This window comes from Solanum pennellii, chromosome 1, assembly GCF_001406875.1.
Source record: "Solanum pennellii chromosome 1, SPENNV200".
NCBI lineage: Eukaryota > Viridiplantae > Streptophyta > Magnoliopsida > Solanales > Solanaceae > Solanum > Solanum pennellii.
Window position 1 is genome coordinate 107,916,819 of NC_028637.1, and position 19,599 is coordinate 107,936,417.

Genomic DNA, 19,599 nt, shown 5'->3' on the forward strand with positions numbered 1-19,599 from the left:
AACAGAAGGAAATTGCCCGTACTTTATAGAAGTATTATATTAAAGATTAGTACACTACATTTAATGTTCAATTTTTTAAAAATTGAATTAAAGTTAGATGAAACAATTACTTAAATGAAGAACAAATAACTTTCTAATAATTTATTATGAAATTTTATAATTTTTTGTTTATTTGGTAATATTAAATAAATAATTGGGACTATCTCAATAGTTTTACAAATTATGAATTTTTATGTTTATGAGAATATATACAACATAAAATTTCGATATCTCATGTCCAAATAAAACTTTAATTTCGTCTCATAATTCTATATTATGATATCATATCATGATTCCATATCGTGATACCATATCACATGATCAAACGGGCCCTAATACTCTACTCCAACCCCCTAATAAAGTAATAATCTGCTAAGTTACATAATAATACTAGAGGATGGTAAGTCCGTGCAAGCACATGCTTTTAAAAATAAAAATAATTATAATTCAATTAATTTAAATAATATTTATTAAATTGAATTCATTTGATTTGAATATGAATTGTAATAGTTCTAGAATTTCGAGTTTAGGCAAAAGGGTTGATGAGTGTTCGATCTACCATAAAATAAAAGGTTCAAATTTTAGTACGTTTTATCCTTAACATTAGTTACTTATTTCCTAAATTAGTTTCCAAGACTTAATGCTTGTTAGAAAAAAAATACAAAATATAATTGACGAATAAGATGGCTTTGAGGCGTGTAAAATCACTTTCAAGAGATATTATCTGTATACATATTGGAAAAATACAAATGGATCCCACTAGGATACAACAAAATGCTTTATTTATACATGCAGATTTTTCTTAGACAACTTATAGAGAGTCTTTATATTTACAGAACTTAAGAGATGATTTTTCGTAAAAGTCATGTTCTTTAATGAATATATTACTTAAGAGTCATGTTCTTTCATGAACAATCTATTTAAATTAAAACTTCCATATATTACATAATAATCAACAATACTAACAACAATTATTAGGGCAAATGTAGTAAAATAGTCATGTCAACAATTATTTTCTTAATAGATACGTTAAATTCAAACGTGATAAATAAAAAGTAAATGAAAAAATATTAAAAAGAATTGAAAGGTAAATTAGTAAAAGATACTCTTCAATAATCATATCAATTGTTGTTTTTTAAATAAAAATATCAAGTACGAATGTAATAAGTACAAAGTAAACTAAAAAGTGTTAAAAATAATTAAAAATTAAATTAAAAAAATATTTTTTTGGTTAATGATTTTTTAAAAAGTGTGTAGATAAAAATATAAACAAATAGGAAGGAATAAAGTATTAAAAAGAATTAAAAGGTAAATTAGAGAAATATTTTTATTTATGATTTTTTTAAAAGTGTGTAAATAAAAAAATGAACAAACAATATGAAGGAATAGATTTTCATTAATAATTATGCATATATAATTTTGTGGATCTCTTAATATTATGCACATAATTATTTTTTTTTTAAATTACAACAATTAATCATGAAATGACAAAGTATATATGTTGATCCCTCAAGAGTAATCCACTCTTCTATAATAATAGAAAAGAAAAAGAGAAATTTTCTAAATAATTTTTTAATTTACATATTAAAAAAAAACACATCCTACGGGTGGAATTAGTTGAAGTAGCTACAACTAATTCAAAAAAATGAATTGTAGAAAAACTGTTGGGTGGAATAAGTTGAAGTAGCTACAAACCAAATATTATGGGGACATAATAGGAGTTATGTTAGAGGAGTGGCCCTAAAAGATGGTGCTGGATCGATACTATTCATTTATTATTAATTTACCGTTTTAAATTTAAATTTTATTTGATATGAAATTATTTTTACTGTGAAATATTATTTTTTTTGATATATATGTTTTAGTATTAATTTAAATCGGAAAAGGGTCAAAATATTCTTAAACTATTTGAAATAGCTTAAATATATCCTTAAACTATACTTCACCTCAAAATATTTTTTCCCTCAAACTATAGGGTCAAAAATACCCTTCCCTTAGAACTTATGTATTTTATGAAATCATTATAAGGAAATGGAGAAATGAGGAAAAGGGGTTCTTTGTTTTTCAGTGAAGTCGTTTTTAAATTCTACGGAAAACGGAGAAAATTGAGAGAAATTAGGGATAAGTTTATTAGTCTACGTGGCATGAGTGGAATTCTATTGGCTCATGTGGCCATGTGACATCCACATGGCATCTAAGTGACGTTTAACCGATTCTGTTAATGAGAAGGACATTTTTGACTCAATAGTTTGACGGTAAAGATATATTTGAGCCGAAATATACTTTAAGGATATATTTAAGCTAATTCTTATAGTCTAAAAGTATTTTAATTTTTTTTAAAATTTAAATTTAATCGAGCTAAAAAATGAATATAAAAAAAAGGAATAGAATTTTTTTTAAAAAAAATTGCTAGAGAGTCACATTTCTCTCTACATGTGAATTTAACTGACACTGGTCCTCTTTTGTCTTCTGTCGGCGCTTATTTGCTTTCACTTTCTTTCGACTCATCCAATCCTTGCTCTTCATTTTTCCTCTCCCGTGACCCTTCCTACCTTTTTGCAACCACTAATATTTATTTAATATCATTTTTTATTAAAATTTAATATATACAGAAAAATTTATATTATTTTAAAAAATTATATGGTGATTCACATTATAATACATATTTGTTCTAAAAAAAAGAGAGTATTTGAATTAACACAATTCTAAGGGGAAAAAATTATTAATTTACAATTATAAATTATTATATACTATTTGTGTAAATATAGGATTTTTTCCTTTAATACTAGAATCTTATAATTATAAACATGTCATAAACAGAAAAAAATGATCCTAAAAAAAAGTTATATAATCTAAATAATTTTTTATATAAATAAATAGATGCTGAAATTTTAAAAAAAATTATATTTTATATTTTAATTTTTCTTATTGAAAATTCTAATTTTATCATTAATTCATATCTATCGTGGCAGTCACCCTTCATCCAAAGAATATCAATTGCACGGTTAATTGGAAAATTGTATCATAAAACAAGGTTATTTTTTTTTAGGCATAATACATATATTGAAACTTTAAATTAGGCTTCAAATTTTAATTTTGACCTTTAACTTTTCATAATGCATAAACAGACACTTTAACTATCCAACTTTTAAATAAATAAACACATGAGTCCTACATGACAAAATACACGTAGGACACCATGTAGGACAAAAAATGACATGTAGGATGACACGTAGGACATGTGTGTCTTTGTTCAACTTTATACAAGTTTAAGTGTCTATTTGTTCGCATCCAAAGTTGAAGGGCATAAATATGATTCGAGAGTCAAGTTAAAAGGCATATTTATATATTATGCCCATTTTTTTTACATAGATAGAGAGTTTTCTTTTCTTTTTGTATTGTATAACTTATTTTTAAAATATACATAGAGAGTTTTCTTTGTTAATTTATTTTTATTTCTTTTTGTATCCTAACTTGACATTGAAATATTTGATAGGTGGTTTAGAGATAAGTTATTTATATATTCTATATTAAATCATGCATAAGTATTATTATTATATTTTGGTAACATTCTTTATTATGATAGTTTTATAACTCAAAATTGTATAACTAAAACATATATAAAATAATGATAAAAATACATAAATAATTAAAATCTTAGACAATTAATCTTTATATGAAGTAATATATGAATTCACCTGTAACTAACTCTAATAATAACAATAATAATTTAAAAAAGTATTAGCTACTCAACTCTAATCATCTACTATTACTGTTAATTTTTAATTGTCATAATTTCCTTTTCTAGAGTTAAAATATAAAAATATAAATTAGTAATATTTTAAAATGTATTTTTTCTAATCATATTTATATGAAAGCAAAGCGATTTATAATAGTCTTCATATAATTTTTAAAAATCTAAATATTTTATTGCAAAAATATCGAATTAATGTCATCTAATTTAATTTTAAAAATTAATTAAATAAATATTAAAAAAACACAATGTGAGAAATAAGAATCGACGGATGAAGTAAGTGTCCGTTTAAATTGACCTATTTTAAGTATTTTTAAGCTAAAATAGTTTTTAAGCAATTTTAAAATATTTAGACAAAAATAAAAAGCACTTACAAATATTTATTTTAAAATTAAAATAATAAAAATAAATCAAAAATAATAAGCCAGATATACTAACTTATGTATAAGCCAAATTTGAATCTAAATGTCGCTAACAAACTACCTCTAGGCTCTAAATAGCTTAATGCTTATACAGTATCGTGTAAATAAAATAAAATAAAACAAAGAGAGATCACTATATTCTACTACTACTATAAATTCAGAAACCCAACCAAACATTTTTCACACACCTACTAGTAATAGTAGTGAGAAGAGAAGAAGCTTAGAAAAAAAAATGAAGAAAAAAATTATTTCTTCAAAATTAATGCTGCTTCTTCTCCTTCTTCTTCCATTATTAAACTGCCATGGAAGCTACCTTGATTATACAGACGCATTGACCAAATCCATTCTCTTCTTCGAAGGCCAACGCTCCGGCTATTTACCGCAGGACCAGAGAATGAACTGGCGAGGACATTCCGGTTTAAGCGATGGATGGGAGATGAATGTTGATTTGACCGGCGGTTACTACGACGCCGGAGATAATGTGAAGTTTAATTTTCCGATGGCGTTTACGACGACGTTGCTTGCGTGGAGTGTAATTGAATTTGGGGAAATTATGCCGCCTACTGAATTACGGAATGCTTTAGTCGCTATCCGTTGGTCCACTGATTATCTTCTCAAAACTGTTTCTCAGCCAGATCGCATTTTCGTCCAGGTTGGTTATTCACTTTTTTACTTATTATTTTTTGGATGGGACTAAACGAACAAAATTAACAACAACATCAACAACAGTAAATCCCGCAAGTGAAATATAGAAAGGGTAAAATCGTATATTTAACCTTATCACTTTTTGCAGAGATAGAAAAATTGTTTCCGCAAATAAACCAACTATTTTATGCTCTGTTTCTACTGGACTTTGTATGTTTTGTGCATGTAAAGATATTACTCCTCTGTTTTTTACATTTTGTGATTATAAGAATGTCATTCATCAATTAAGAGGTAATGTTTTTTTAAGAAAAAATTAGCCAAAATATTTTAGAAATACGAAATTGTTATTATTTTTAAAAAAGATTAATAGTGGGTTCAGTATAGAATAATTTTTTTTTTTAAAAAAGCAAATTTCTCGTTTATTATATTGTTATATTTAATTAGTAAAATAATATGTAATTTTAAACTACCTATATAATTTAAATAAATATTCTCATTTTATGTGAGGTAATTTGATTCGGAATGAAGTTTAAGAAAGAAATGAACCCTTTTAAACTTTCTGATTCAAAATAAATGATATAAATAATAGGAATTTGTGTGACTATAAAACATTTCATTAAGAATAAAACAAACATTTTATATTTAAATTGAAACTTAATATAAAAATAAATCACATAAATTGATTGGGAGTGTAATGTAAGGCAAGTGGGAGGAGTGTAGTGAGGATGAGAACTAATGGTGGAAATTGCATCGTCGAATGAAAATGAAATGTGATGGAGAGGATAGAGAAACAATTAATAATATGAAATTTATTTATCTATTTTTCAAATAAATAATCTTTAATTCTTATTTAATTAAACATGAAAATATTAAAAATATTTTCTGAAAAATAAACTCAAAAAAGTAAATAAGTTCTACATGAAATGGAACTGATGGAATACATACGTCAGTAATTGACATTGATTAGCTTAATAAGTGATTTAAAGTGCTTAATAAAGTGACTTTGAGCTGGACATTGATGGTACGAGCAGCTTGTTTTAAACATAGAATTTAAATAATTTTTTAAAAAATTATAATTTTAAATTAAAGATCTATAAATTGTATTAAAACATTTTTTATATTTACGTGGAATATTATAATTAAAAATTATCAAAAGAAAAAAAATTACTTAATAGCATTTTATAAAGTCCTCGCAAGGATTATGAACATTAATATCATGACTTTTTGTTAACTTTATTAACGGTTACATCAATTATAAAAAAAGACCTTATTTCTTTTTTAGTTTATTTAAAAAAAAGAATGATTTATTTCCTTTTCTGACAACACTTTAATTATACGATTAAACAAAATTTTGGTACATTTGACATAACTTTAATTTAAAACCGCAAGATTAAAAGTCTTATTTCTTTTTTTAAACTCTGTTCAAGTCAAACTAGGTCATACTTTTTAAAACGAAAAGACTAATTAAGAGAAACTTATAAAAGATTTGGTCCTTTTTTAACTTTTGTTAGTATGGATGGAAGTTTCACACAGAATACTATAGTAATAAACTAACAATCTATTTATATAGATTTGAACAATTACCACCCTGAATTAGCTTGTAGGGTTAAATTAGACGTGTCATTATCTTTTAGAATTTTCAATGTTTAGGTGGGAAAAAACTTGATTTGCTTATGAAACGGTTGGATTTATAAAGGAGTATTACAGTGGCAGGTATAGTGGTTCTGATAAAGAGAAACATGTACGTTGATAATATGATGGGTTGGTTGAAATTTATTCTTAGAATGGATGTGTTTGTTGGTTTCTCTTTTGGGTCATACGGCGCTAAGTTTTGGTTTTCAACCAAAAAAAAAAATTATATTCATTGGATGATATCTTAAAATTATTTGTTTATTTATGATTTTTTTAAAAATAAATAAAGTTAATAATAAATAACTATACATATTTCTTTATATAGAGGGGAAAACAAAGGAGCTAAATAAACATATTTTTTCTATTCCAAAATAAGTGTCATTTTATTAAAATGATTTTGCTTCTGAATAAGTGTTATTTTAAAAATTTAACATGATATATATGTGCGCACGCATTTTTCCCATTATATCTTTATACTCCTTATCTTAATAGTGTTTAATTCTCAAAATAATATAGTTAAATAGAAATAATTTAATAAATTATTTATTAATTTCTGATGTAAATATGCTTAAATGTATGGTTATTCTCCTACATAATCTTAAACCTTATTGCGTGAAACTTTTCTGTCTTTTCAATTTAGTAATATTAGTTTTGTTTTTTTTTGGTTTAGTGTTATCCTTTCGATATTTGCATACGCAACAAAACATGTTCCTATGCATAATTTAGGGACATAGCTAGGATATTAGCGTGAGTAGGCAGTAATTTTTGTTTCAACGTCTTTATTTTTTATTTATAAAAAGTATAGGTTAGTATGGAGCTATACATAGATATATAACTTTCGTACATTTTTTAATTATAAAAAGTATAGGTTAGTATGGAGCTATACATAGATATATAGTAACTTGTCGTACTCCAAGCACGTGAACCTATAATGTTGGTCCTACGTTGCGTAAATTGTATTTCTCTTGGTCAAGATTAATTGTCCCTCCCTATAAGCTTCCCTACTTTATCCTCTTTATCATTCAAATTTGTTATCTTCATAGTTGAAAACGAAAGAATAACTTACTATTTGAACAATTCTCTCTAATCCATTATGATTTTATTTAAAAACTTGTTAAATAGTTCATAAAAATAAGTTTAATTGTTAATTCTGAAACTAGTTTAAAATAATTTGCTAGCTTTAAGTAAAAACTTGATATCACTTTTGGTCTCTCAATCATCGGTTAATTCTTATTTTAATAAGCCTTAGTATTATTGTTGGACTAAAGTATATATAATCTTCAATTATTTGAAAATTTCACTTTCGAACCATTTATATGTGACTGTTCATAAAAAATTCAGAATTATCTATTGTTTCACTATTTAATTACCCATATTTAAGGGTGATATACTTCTACATAACATATACATAAAGGGACTAAAATCATACACTTAAATTAATAAAAGGTTAAATATTAGATCCATAAACAAGTAGGACTAGACCAGAATATATAACCTTATAAATAATTGAGAGACCAAAAATATGAGTATTTAGTAGGTGTAAAAAAAACTAATAGGAGTATCTCATGTGATGCTTTATTTGTTTGGTTAGAAAAAATTAAATGGGACATTAGTAGCCATCACTTTTGGTAGCTGACATATTTACTTTTGGTATATTGATGATTTAATTAGGTGGGTGATCCTGTACTGGACCATGACTGTTGGGAAAGGCCAGAAGATATGGACACTGCTAGGACAGTGTACACAGTGGATGCCCCGAATCCGGCATCTGATGTGGCCGGAGAGACTGCAGCTGCCCTGGCAGCTGCATCTATAGCTTTCCGGCCCTCAGATCCCGGATACGCGGAGACACTTTTGAGAACATCCACAAGGGTGTTTGATTTTGCAGATAGGAACCGTGGAGCTTACAGTGATAATTACAATATTAGAGAAGGAGTTTGTCCATATTATTGTGATTTTGATGGATATCAGGCAAGCATTCTTCATCTCATACAAACTAATAGCTCATTATTGTAGATACAAGAAATTTTGACCTAACATACCATAATTATTTTTAACTATACTTCTATATTTAGAAAAAAGAAAATAGCTTAACAGTGTTCAATTTTTTCAACAAAATAAATGAGGATGACTTTGGTAAACTATGTAAGTTATTATTTTTCTTTCACATGGTTGAAATGATTAATACTTATTTTAGGACAGAAAGAACAATCAAGTACGTATATTTTTAAGGGTTAAAAAAAAAAGGGGGGGGGGGTCTAACGAGCTTACTTTAAAAAATAATTTTTCAAGTTCAAAATAAAAGTCAAATCTGAAATAATTTTTAAGTCAAGAAAATAAAAAGCAGGGGAAATCTACTTTTGATTTTTAACCTATTTTAAGTTATATTTTAACTTTGTCAAATACTTATTTTAAATTATTATATGTTTGTCAACTACTTTCAGAAATTAAAATCAAATTCAAAAATAGATTCGATTAACTTTTAAGTCAGTTAGTATTACTTAGTTGCCTTTGGACTCTAGAGTTAATTCACATAAACGAATTAAAAGAGTAATTTTGGCTAGAGTTTAATTCACATGAATTTTTAAAAAATTCTTTTGAGTAGCCATTAGTGTTTGTCCAAGTCTTTGAAAGTTTCTTTTAAGTTTTCTCAAAAGTACTTGGAAAAAACTTTTACCTTCTGAAAAACAGCTTAATTTTTTTTACTTTATTAAATTATGTGTCAAAGTTAAAATTACAACGAAACAAAATTGATGTTAACATTATATATAACTAATTAAAGTGTTTGAACAATAATGATTAGGATGAATTGTTGTGGGGAGCAGCGTGGCTAAGAAGGGCTACGCAAGGAGACGATTATCTAAGTTACATACAAGAAAATCGGCAGACACTTGGTGCGGATGACAATATTAATGAATTTGGATGGGATAATAAACACGCAGGCGTAAATGTTCTTGTTTCCAAGGTCAGATTCAAATTTTTATTTTTATCATACCAAACGCGTCAAATAACAATAAGTTAGACAGTTGTCATCCACATATTGTAATCTACCATAGAGTATAATGCAGAGATTAATAATGCAGGAAGTGTTGGATGGGACCACGTACTCCCTTCAATCTTATAAATCATCAGCAGATAGCTTCATGTGTACATTAATCCCAGAATCATCATCTTCTCATATACAATACTCTCCTGGTGGACTAATTTACAAGCCTGGTGGAAGCAATTTACAACATGCCACAACAATCACATTCCTACTACTAGTCTACGCAAATTACTTAGAAAAATCATCACAAATATTGAATTGTGGTACTATAAGTGTTAGTCCATCGATGCTTCGAAAAATTGGTAAGAGACAAGTCGATTACATTTTAGGTGAAAATCCTAAAGGTATATCATACATGGTTGGTTATAGTAATTACTATCCTCAAAAAATTCATCATCGCGGATCGACTATTCCATCGATCAAAGATCATCCTCAGGTCATTGGATGCAACGAGGGCTCGATTTATTTTAACTCATCGCAGCCTAATCCTAATGTTTTAGTTGGTGCAATTGTTGGTGGTCCTGGAGAAGATGATGTTTATGATGATAATAGAGATGAATTTCGTAAATCTGAGCCAACTACTTATATTAATGCACCATTTGTTGGTGCACTTGCTTACTTTGCAGCTAATCCTAACGTTAATTAGATGATCACCATACCTAATTTAATATTATGGTGATGAATTGTATATATAATTAAATAGTCTCTCATCTTGCACATGCAAAGAAGGAAGAGGCTTTTTAATAACCTTGTTAATTTGGATTTTAAATGATGTGAGAATGTATTGTCACAATGACTTATTGTGACATTTTATAGAGAGTGAGTATATTATTATTAAGTTGTTAAAGTTTTTAACATGTAAAAATCTTGCATGTTTGCTTTTATTTTGGAAAAAGAATGTAAAGGAAACATTCTTTAGCCATGAAATTTATGTTGTTAATTTTGATGAATGTAAGGCTATTTTGCAATTGAAATAGTTGGATCCTCTCTCTATCAATATTTTGGCAAATGAGAATTTGATCTATTTATCTATTCTAGATTGGTTTAATTTTTTACGCTTCCATTGAAATAATTAGTTTGAGCTTTCAATCAAAGGAATCAATTATCTATTAATTGGTTATTGATTATTCGAACATTCATAAATGATACTAGATGCAAAGCCCCATGCTGGTACGGACTCACAAATCATATTTAAAAGTAGTCTTATTTATTTCTCGGTCATAATTTATGTAATATATATTTATTTTTTAAATAATTATAAAAAAAATAATATATTTTCTTATTGATAACATTTAATAAAATTATTAACATTTTATATATATATATTGCGTCTCATATCTTTAATAAAAAACTTTTATTGACGTGACTAAATTAATAATAAAAAGATATATGTAAAATAACTTTAAATTTTAAATTTCATATATCAAAATTCTAAGAATATATTAAACAAATCAATAAAAAGATTAAAAATTTCAGATATACCGTTGTCATGAAGTAAATTTGTCAACAGACCTCTTCTATTGATGGTGATGATTATTAATAATATTATCCAAATGCAAAGAATTCATTTTAATTTGCAATTTTCTTTTTAGTATTTGGTCAAAAGGAAACGGAAGAAATAAAAGAAGCAACATAGACAAATCACACACACATATTAAATGACAAGGCATGGGGCAGATAGAGACGCGTGGGCATTCATTTCTCAATGAGGTTATTAAATATTTATCAATAACGTTCTTATTAAATTGATGATTAAAGGTCAAGAAGATATACGAAATATTAAAATTAAATACTCTTTTTATTTATATAAAAATGAGAACAAAAACAAATTAGGTTACAGTTGAAGAGGTGTTCAATCTTATAATCTAAGCCCTATATAACGTCTCCTATGTATTCCATCTTAATAATAATCATCATCTACACGTTAAAATCATTATATTATAAAGTCATAAAAATATATAGTTACTAAAGTAAATGTCAAATCCTTTTTTAAAATTAGTCACTTGGTAATTATATCTTATTGGAACAAAAAATAATCTATCAATAACTTTATTTCATAATGAGATAGATCATTATCGTTATATATCGTGCTAAATATATATCATGATCTATTCAAATGATGACCTAAATACAGTTGTAATTTTGAATCTTAATCAGAATTGTCTCTATTCCATTGAGCCTATTTAGATCCGAACGACCATATATTGTTTTTTAATACATTCAATTGTCTAATCAATATTTTGACAAACACACTCTTAAAATTATATGATCTTTGCATTGATATGTTGACTTACTACTCTTCCCACAAGAGAAAATTACGATATATCACGTGACTACACTATATTTTATGATATTTTAAGAAGTTCAGTTCAAATATTATTTTGTGATTTGTACAAAGTTATTTGGGCAAAAGACAGAAATTATATACTTTTAAGGTAAAATTTCTATTTATATTTTATAAGTTTATGATTACAAAAATTCCTCAAACTAATACAATAATATAAGCGTTGATACATTAATCTGATGCACGAGATACATTGGTCGTTAAATAAGATACATACATGATACACTAATCTGATGCGTGAGATACATTAATCCAATGCTCGAGATACATTAATCTGATGCCTGAGATACATTGATTTGACGCACTGATACATTAATATAATGCGTGAAAATGAGGGATTTTGGAGATTTGTAAAACTAATAGGGGATAATGGTAATAAGAGAACTTAAAGATGAGATTTCTATCTTTTTCTCCAAGATATTTTAATAATATAACCTTTTCCATATGAAAAGGGTAAACCATATAATAAGAAAATATTTTGTTTTGTAATAGTTATTTAATAAACAAAAAATAAATAACAATTCCGTTGTAGTCTAGTTGGTTAGGATACTCGGCTCTCACCCGAGAGACCCGGGTTCAAGTCCCGGCAACGGAATTATATTTTTAATTTTTTTTTTTTTGCTAAAAAAATTTCTTTCCTTTTTTCTCTACCCACCCAAAAAATACAGCCCAAATCCCTCTATTCAAAGGCCCAAATTCGTACATTCCCTCAAAAAGAATCCCTGTATTCTACTTGAAGCTGAAACATTGATTGGATCGCTTTTATTACTTCTTTTCTCTTCTTTGAGAGAAACGAAACGGTGGGCGGTGGGCATATAAGTTTGTGGGGTTTTCTTGGTTTGTGCTTCCACATTTTTGAACTCATAAATTAAGGTATCTTTGATTTCTGAAAAGGAGTTCAAGCTTTCAAGTTTGGTTTCGTTTCAATCCTTTTGACATTTTTGCTGCTATTTAAAGTTAGGGGATTTACTCTCTGTTTTTCGTCTTGATTCGTTGTTTCGATTATTTTAGGTTATAAAGAAATTAAATTATATGAGGAACTATTGAACTCGAGTTTGAGTCTAAAAAACATATACTTGCTGGATTCGGTTTTGTTAGAAGAGCATTGCATGATTGAAGTAAGTGAAAATATATTTGCTAAACTATTTGCAGAATGTGTCTGGTTTAGAAAATGTGATTGTAAACTATTCACTGTTTCATTAGGTCTCAGGTTCAAATATCAGCAGAGACGAAAATATAAAGGTGATTCCTTTGCACATCTACTAGTCTTGGTAGATAGTGTTACCTGATATTTGTTGTTGGTGGGAGGTGGGAGGTGGGAGGTGGCAGGTATCCGTGGAATTAGTCGAGAAGCTTACAGGTTCAAGTTTAACCTGAGACTATAGGTGATTTTTTCCTACGTGTCCTAGTCTTGGTGGACAAAGTTATCAGGTAGTTGTTGTTTTTTGGTGGGAGGTGGTAGTGCAATTAGTCAAGGTGTGAGAGACACCATGGTTATCAAAAAAAGAAGTGCTGATTGTTTCATTGGTACATGAAAAAGATTGGGTGCTTTAGCATTTTTGATAGTACTTCATATTTCATGTGTAAAACCTCTGCTTATTAATTCCAAAGTCAATATGAAAGAATATTGTTAAGTTTGGACTAACCAGCTACGTTCACCCTTTTGCTGTGTGTGAGAGAAGCTTGAGGTAGGCAGAAGTGGAAAGGAAGGGCCGGTAAGGATGCAAGGTAGGAGCTGTAGTGATGAGCTAATACTGAATTCGTGTTGCTGTGGAAACTTAACAAAGTAAAGGTTATACATTTAAGTATTAGTCACCATAGAATTACATCCTTGAGGAATAGTTGCATATAATTGGTTTCTATATGTGAAGGACACTTTTGATTACTCTGCTTATTGTCTCTGAATATTAAATGACATGTCTTACCAATTAAAAGAAAATGACATATCATAGTCGAAGTTTAGGATTTGATTTAGAAGATGTTTAACGTTTTAGCGCTGATGTTTGAGTAAATGCAAATCTAGTGGTTACTCTGTCACTCCTGATGATATTATGTTGGCTATGTCTGCTGCATCTTCAATGGTTCTGCCTTTGGATTCTATCAAGTACACCGAGACCTTTCATAATGAGTGGTTCTTTCATTTGAATGAAGTTTGCTTCTCTCTTTCCGTATGGTCAAATAGGGAGTATATTATTGAATCCTCCTTCCCTTGATGCTTCTGTATGTTTAATTGTTGTCTAGCTCTTAGTAGTGACACTCACACCAAGCCTTTTAACTGATTTCATCAATTATAGGCAGTACTAGTCTGCTACAACAGCTGAAGATATTCATCTGTCTCTTTGTTGCTTGGTATTATAATTGTTTAGGTTTGATCCTGAAGATTTCCCTGGTGATGAATTGTTGATGCTAGTAATCCACTTTTTGCCATCTTTTTGTTATTGAAACCTCAGTTTCATGACATTTGAAACCGTTGTATTGTGGTCTTATTTTAATTACTTGTGCTTGGAGTCATAAACTGATGAGGGGATGGTATCTTGGATCCTATTATCATAAAATGTTTGTTGATGGTTCCTGAAGGCTTTACCTATGTACTTTCTGTTGCAGGGTGGTTGCTAAGGAATATGACTGAACTTCTCTCCATGGCCATGGCCATGGCTGTTGATGATGACATGAAAGATGACAGTGATTCTCCGCTTGACCTCATTTCTGTAGATAGCAACAAGAGTGGAGATGTGCTTTCACCTGAGGATGTAGCATGGGCTGACTCATGCCTCATTAATGATCTTGCTATATTGGACAACGGCATGGATTCTTTGAAACATGTCTTACTGGACACTTTTCCTTCCCAAGCAATCTTTTCTGCAGTGATAAGGGATGACTCTCCTCAAGACTCTCGTATTGTCCCCTCCATTGAAGAGACAGAAATTTCAGGGATTTTAGGTGACTCGATTTATGATTTTTCTCCAATTAATGAACAAGAAGGGGACACTACTCGTCATCTGATAAATAACAAAGATCCAGATATTTTTTGGTCCAGAATTAACTTAGAAAATGTTTTTTCTTCCACCTATAACGAGGACATGAGAGTAGTTGAAGCCTCCGATTCTGAAGTAGATTCAGAGTTTTCAACATTTGTTGAAGAAAATTTAGATGACGATATATTCAAGGTCTGGGAACTTGACATTCCCGATGAGGAAGATGGGCTTGTTAAACAGCTCAACAAAGCCCTTGTAGGAAGCTCCGTGGACTCCATCCCTCCAGCTTCTGAAAATGTTGAGGTACTGGTCAACAAGTTGGTTGATGATATCGTTTCTGGCCTCGATGACATGTCATTGAATCCAACAACTGATTAAGTTATGTTGCAAATCCAAATTCTGATCTGGAGCATGCTGCTTTAGATGCAAAGCTCGAGGTAGTTTGAAGAAAACTTCAACGAATCCGTTTTGCAGCTTACTGTTTCTGACTTGATTTCTCGTATAAAGAGGTTGGCATGTCTGTGCGTGGTCCAAGAAGGAAAGACGATCATATTCGCTCAGGCATAAATTTGCAGATGTTGCTCAATGTTTTAGTTATTTAGCTTGATTATTAAGTACAACTAGTATAAGAAAACAGGTTTTTGTCCTTCAACTTTCCTTGTATATTGGTATATAGATTACTTAGTTAATGCTTTCCTTCCTTTTGAACTGGAGTCTGTTAGCTGATACAATAAATGGGATTTTAGATTCGGTGCATGAAATTCTTCTGAGTTTTTCTTTCAGCCGTGAGACGGTAAGCAGTGAGGAATTTTTCGCAATAGGTGAAAGCTCGTCTAAAAGTAGTTAGATATATTTTTCATTTACAAATTTTGAAGGTATCCTGGACTATATGAGGTGCGCGCAATTTGGTTTGGACACTATTATTATTAAAAAAGAATTGTTAGAAATATTTGAAAGTCACTGTCAAACCCAATCCTGGAACTGAACCATGACCACTGATCACCTTGGGATAACCAAAACAAAAGGAAATGTTACCAAGCCACTCAAGGTAGGATTGCTAATCAGAGCCTCACGTTTGTCTACCATTACAATAATTCCATCTAAATCAACAACTTGTACAATGTGCCAAGTAGACAAACTAATCAAAATTACATGTCGAAAAGTCATTGGTTGGCTCATAACCACCTCAAGTGATACATCTTCAATTACACTTTAGCACAGTTATAAATTTTAGCACTCTGCTTGAGAAATTTGTGTGGCAAAGAGTGACACTGAGAATAGATTGTGCTGAGAGATAAGGAGATTTCTTGTAGAGAGGAAAAAATTTGAAGCAAAGAAAAAAAAATGGCCTCCGCATCTCTACTAAAGTCATCCCCAGTTCTTGACAAATCTGAGTTTTTAAAGGGGCAAAGCCTTCGTCAGCCTTCTGTCTCAGTGGTCCGTTGTCATCCCACCAATGCTACTTCTCTTACTGTCCGCGCTGCTTCCTCTTATGCTGATGAGCTCATTAAAACCGCTGTAAGTTTTAGTTTAACGAGCTCATGTTTTGTGTACTGTAAGATTAAATTTTATGCATCAATCAGTTATCTGTCGCACAAATGTGCATAACTATGAATTTTATGATGGTACACAAAAAAATTTACACTGTTACTGTGTATAACTTAAAACTCTTAGCTTTGAATTAGTGTACCGTACAATTTTTTGTTGCTAACAATGAAGTGTTTGTTATTTGTAGAAAACTGTTGCATCACCAGGACGTGGAATTTTGGCCATGGATGAGTCGAATGCCACTTGTGGAAAGCGTTTGGCTTCCATTGGTTTGGAAAACACTGAGGCTAACCGCCAAGCTTACCGTACCTTGCTGGTGTCAGCTCCAGGCCTTGGACAGTACATCTCTGGTGCTATTCTTTTTGAGGAGACCCTCTACCAGTCTACCGTTGATGGACGCAAAATTGTTGATGTTCTTATTGAGCAAAACATTGTTCCTGGTATCAAAGTTGACAAGGTATATTAACCTGCACCCACAACTTGAAAAAGGACAATAGTAAAGAGTTATTGTTGCTGGTGCAAAAATATAGCGAACTTTTATTTTGTATAATATTGGTCTGAGCAGAAACTTAAATGGAATGACATGATCAGTGAGGATTTGTATAACCGACCCCAACTTGCTTGGTCATATATGTGGTTATACTAACAATAGAAGAGGAAAGGCAGGGTTATAACTGTTTAGCAAGAACAAGTTATACTGAAATGAGATTTCTGTCAATCTCCTAATCATTATATCTGTTCACAGGGTTTGGTTCCCCTTGCTGGTTCAAATGATGAATCATGGTGTCAAGGTCTTGATGGACTTGCCTCGCGCTCTGCTGCATACTACCAACAGGGAGCACGTTTCGCCAAATGGTACATTTGGAGTCCTAATTCACTTTGTTATTTTCTCATAATGCACAACGGAAGAAGAAAAAATTTATATGGACGATACCAAATAGTTGTTTCAAAGGGTCTTTTTCATCATGTTAGAAGTTTATATGCTAATCTATCCTTATTTTGCACAATATTGGTATGAGATGAATTAAACTAGAGCGACAAGTCAGTGAAGATTCATATACCCGACCCATGTTAAGATTAATGCTAAAATTATGGTAACTTATAGGCGTACCGTGGTGAGCATTCCCAACGGACCATCTGCATTGGCTGTGAAGGAAGCAGCATGGGGCTTGGCTCGCTACGCTGCCATTTCTCAGGACAATGGTTTGGTCCCAATTGTGGAGCCAGAGATCTTGTTGGACGGTGAACACGGCATTGACAGGACTTTTGAGGTAGCACAGAAGGTCTGGGCTGAAGTCTTCTTCTACTTGGCTGAGAACAATGTCATGTTTGAGGGTATCCTCTTGAAACCCAGCATGGTTACTCCTGGTGCTGAATGCAAAGACAGGGCCACTCCTCAGCAGGTCGCAGATTATACTCTCAGTCTCCTCAAGAGGAGGATTCCCCCAGCTGTCCCTGGAATCATGGCAAGTTTCTCTCCGTTTCATTTTATATGACTGTCTGATTAAGCACAAAGTTTAAGAAAGAAAATTTTTGCCACATATCAGAAGTACCTTTAAAACTTAGGTCTTGAACATTCTAACAGGCTATAAGAGCATGACATTAAGGGTAAAATAAGAAGTTTATAGTAACTTTACTTTCCCAACATATAGAATATGAATTGTTAGTCCATTGCTAGGGGTAGATGAATAAGTGAAAGTACATGCCTTATGCTAATTGATTCAATATTGTTGGGTTGTGAGCAGTTCTTGTCTGGTGGGCAATCAGAAGTTGAGGCTACATTGAACTTGAATGCCATGAACCAAGCTCCAAACCCGTGGCACGTGTCGTTCTCTTACGCAAGGGCTCTTCAGAACACTTGCTTGAAGACATGGGGAGGACAACCTGAGAATGTGAAGGCTGCTCAGGATACTTTACTTGTCAGGGCCAAAGCGAACTCTCTTGCTCAGCTCGGAAAGTACACCGGTGAGGGTGAATCCGATGAAGCTAAACAAGGAATGTTTGTAAAGGGCTATGTCTACTAAGTTATTAGGCACTGAAGCCTTGAAGAATAGGGGCAAAAAAACCAAAGATTATGAGCTGAATGGTTCATAGTGAAGCAGAGAAATGATGAATTATCTCATACTACTAAGTTATGCAATTAGTAAAGCCATAGAGAAGAGTATTTTTGTTCATTTGATTACCTGCACTTTTTTTTTAACAACTTTAATAAACTTTCTTGCTGATTGAGACTAGTTAGTGTTGCTTTATGAAATTATAAACCAGCTCTTTGTTTTATTATGCATACTGAATAATGAAAATTACTTATTGTGAGCATATGGTTTTCAGACATTTTAAAAGCAATACTTGTTACCAATAGATGATTGATTCTATTCTTTTATCGAAGGAGGCTAAATATATCTTGATCCCCTGCACCGAGAGACATTTAATTACTATACAACAACAACTACTACGATTTCATCCTAGGCTAGCTCGGATCGACTATATGAATACTCACCGTCCATGTCACTCTGTTTAAGGACTTCAGTAGTTTTTATGTACATTTTGAAAAATTAGCAAGTTAGAAAGTAAGATCCATTTTACAAAACTACATTGATATATGCAGTAGTTGTGGTCTTCATTCTTGAAGACCTGTAATCTTTGATACAACCTCACTAGAACCACACCCTATAAGCTAGCTATTGAGGTTGGGTGGGAGAGCCGAAAGCAATAAAAGCCCCACATCGGCTCCCCATTTAACCAATGTGGGACTCAAGGCCTTGCAATAATATCATAACAGCCGCACCCCAGGGGTGTAATGCAGACAATCTACCCTACTGCAAGTAGTAGTGGTTGCTTTTATGGCTCGAGCCCATGACGACTACACAAAGACAACTTTACCTTAGCTCCAAGATCAATCTATAAAGATTAGAAGGAAATAGTGTAGAGCTCCTTACTGTTGAGGCAGTGTTCCAGGAAATCTGAACCGGGTTGCATATCGATATCCGGATCCCACTGGCGTGATACTTTGTGCTTATTACTGGAAAAAACGCTCCTTACCAAAGAATGTTTCCATCCCAAGGACTCAAACTCGAAACCTGGTTACAGAATCCACAAGATCACCTAGAGTTAATCTCATAGATGATCATCCAAGAGAAGAAAATGTTGAATCCAGTCCCAGAAATGCCAGTCATAAGATTCCAGAGCAGTCTTCT

The 19,599-nt window shown here is 30.8% G+C and overlaps 3 protein-coding genes and 1 non-coding gene across 7 annotated transcripts; all 4 read left to right on the forward strand.

Moving 5' to 3' along the window:
* Positions 1–4,333: 4,333 nt before the first annotated feature.
* Positions 4,334–10,514, forward strand: LOC107008229 (endoglucanase 24-like). The gene is made up of 4 exons (XM_015207171.2): positions 4,334–4,867; positions 8,164–8,463; positions 9,296–9,457; positions 9,576–10,514. The coding sequence occupies exons 1-4, from the start codon at positions 4,448–4,450 to the stop codon at positions 10,182–10,184; spliced, it is 1,491 nt and encodes a 496-aa protein (XP_015062657.1). The 5' UTR covers positions 4,334–4,447; the 3' UTR covers positions 10,185–10,514.
* Positions 10,515–12,404: 1,890 nt separating this feature from the next.
* On the forward strand, positions 12,405–12,477 carry TRNAE-CUC. Its single transcript has one exon. It is a non-coding gene; the product is annotated as a tRNA-Glu (tRNA).
* A 103-nt stretch (positions 12,478–12,580) lies between these two features.
* LOC107012315 lies at positions 12,581–15,618 on the forward strand. 4 transcript variants are annotated; one of them, XM_015212141.2, is made up of 3 exons: positions 12,781–13,000; positions 13,086–13,124; positions 14,487–15,618. In XM_015212141.2, the coding sequence occupies exon 3, from the start codon at positions 14,504–14,506 to the stop codon at positions 15,233–15,235; it is 732 nt and encodes a 243-aa protein (XP_015067627.1). In that variant the 5' UTR covers positions 12,781–13,000; positions 13,086–13,124; positions 14,487–14,503; the 3' UTR covers positions 15,236–15,618. The 4 variants fall into 4 exon arrangements, with proteins under 4 accessions (XP_015067610.1, XP_015067627.1, XP_015067635.1 ...); XM_015212124.2 differs by lacking the exons at positions 12,781–13,000; positions 13,086–13,124 and adding an exon at positions 12,581–12,755; XM_015212149.2 differs by lacking the exon at positions 13,086–13,124.
* A 319-nt stretch (positions 15,619–15,937) lies between these two features.
* LOC107001184 (fructose-bisphosphate aldolase 1, chloroplastic) lies at positions 15,938–18,710 on the forward strand. Its single transcript, XM_015199332.2, has 5 exons — positions 15,938–16,375; positions 16,593–16,862; positions 17,151–17,260; positions 17,511–17,871; positions 18,151–18,710. Exons 1-5 carry the CDS (start codon positions 16,202–16,204, stop codon positions 18,427–18,429), a joined length of 1,194 nt encoding a protein of 397 aa, XP_015054818.1. The 5' UTR covers positions 15,938–16,201; the 3' UTR covers positions 18,430–18,710.
* Positions 18,711–19,599: the final 889 nt, after the last annotated feature.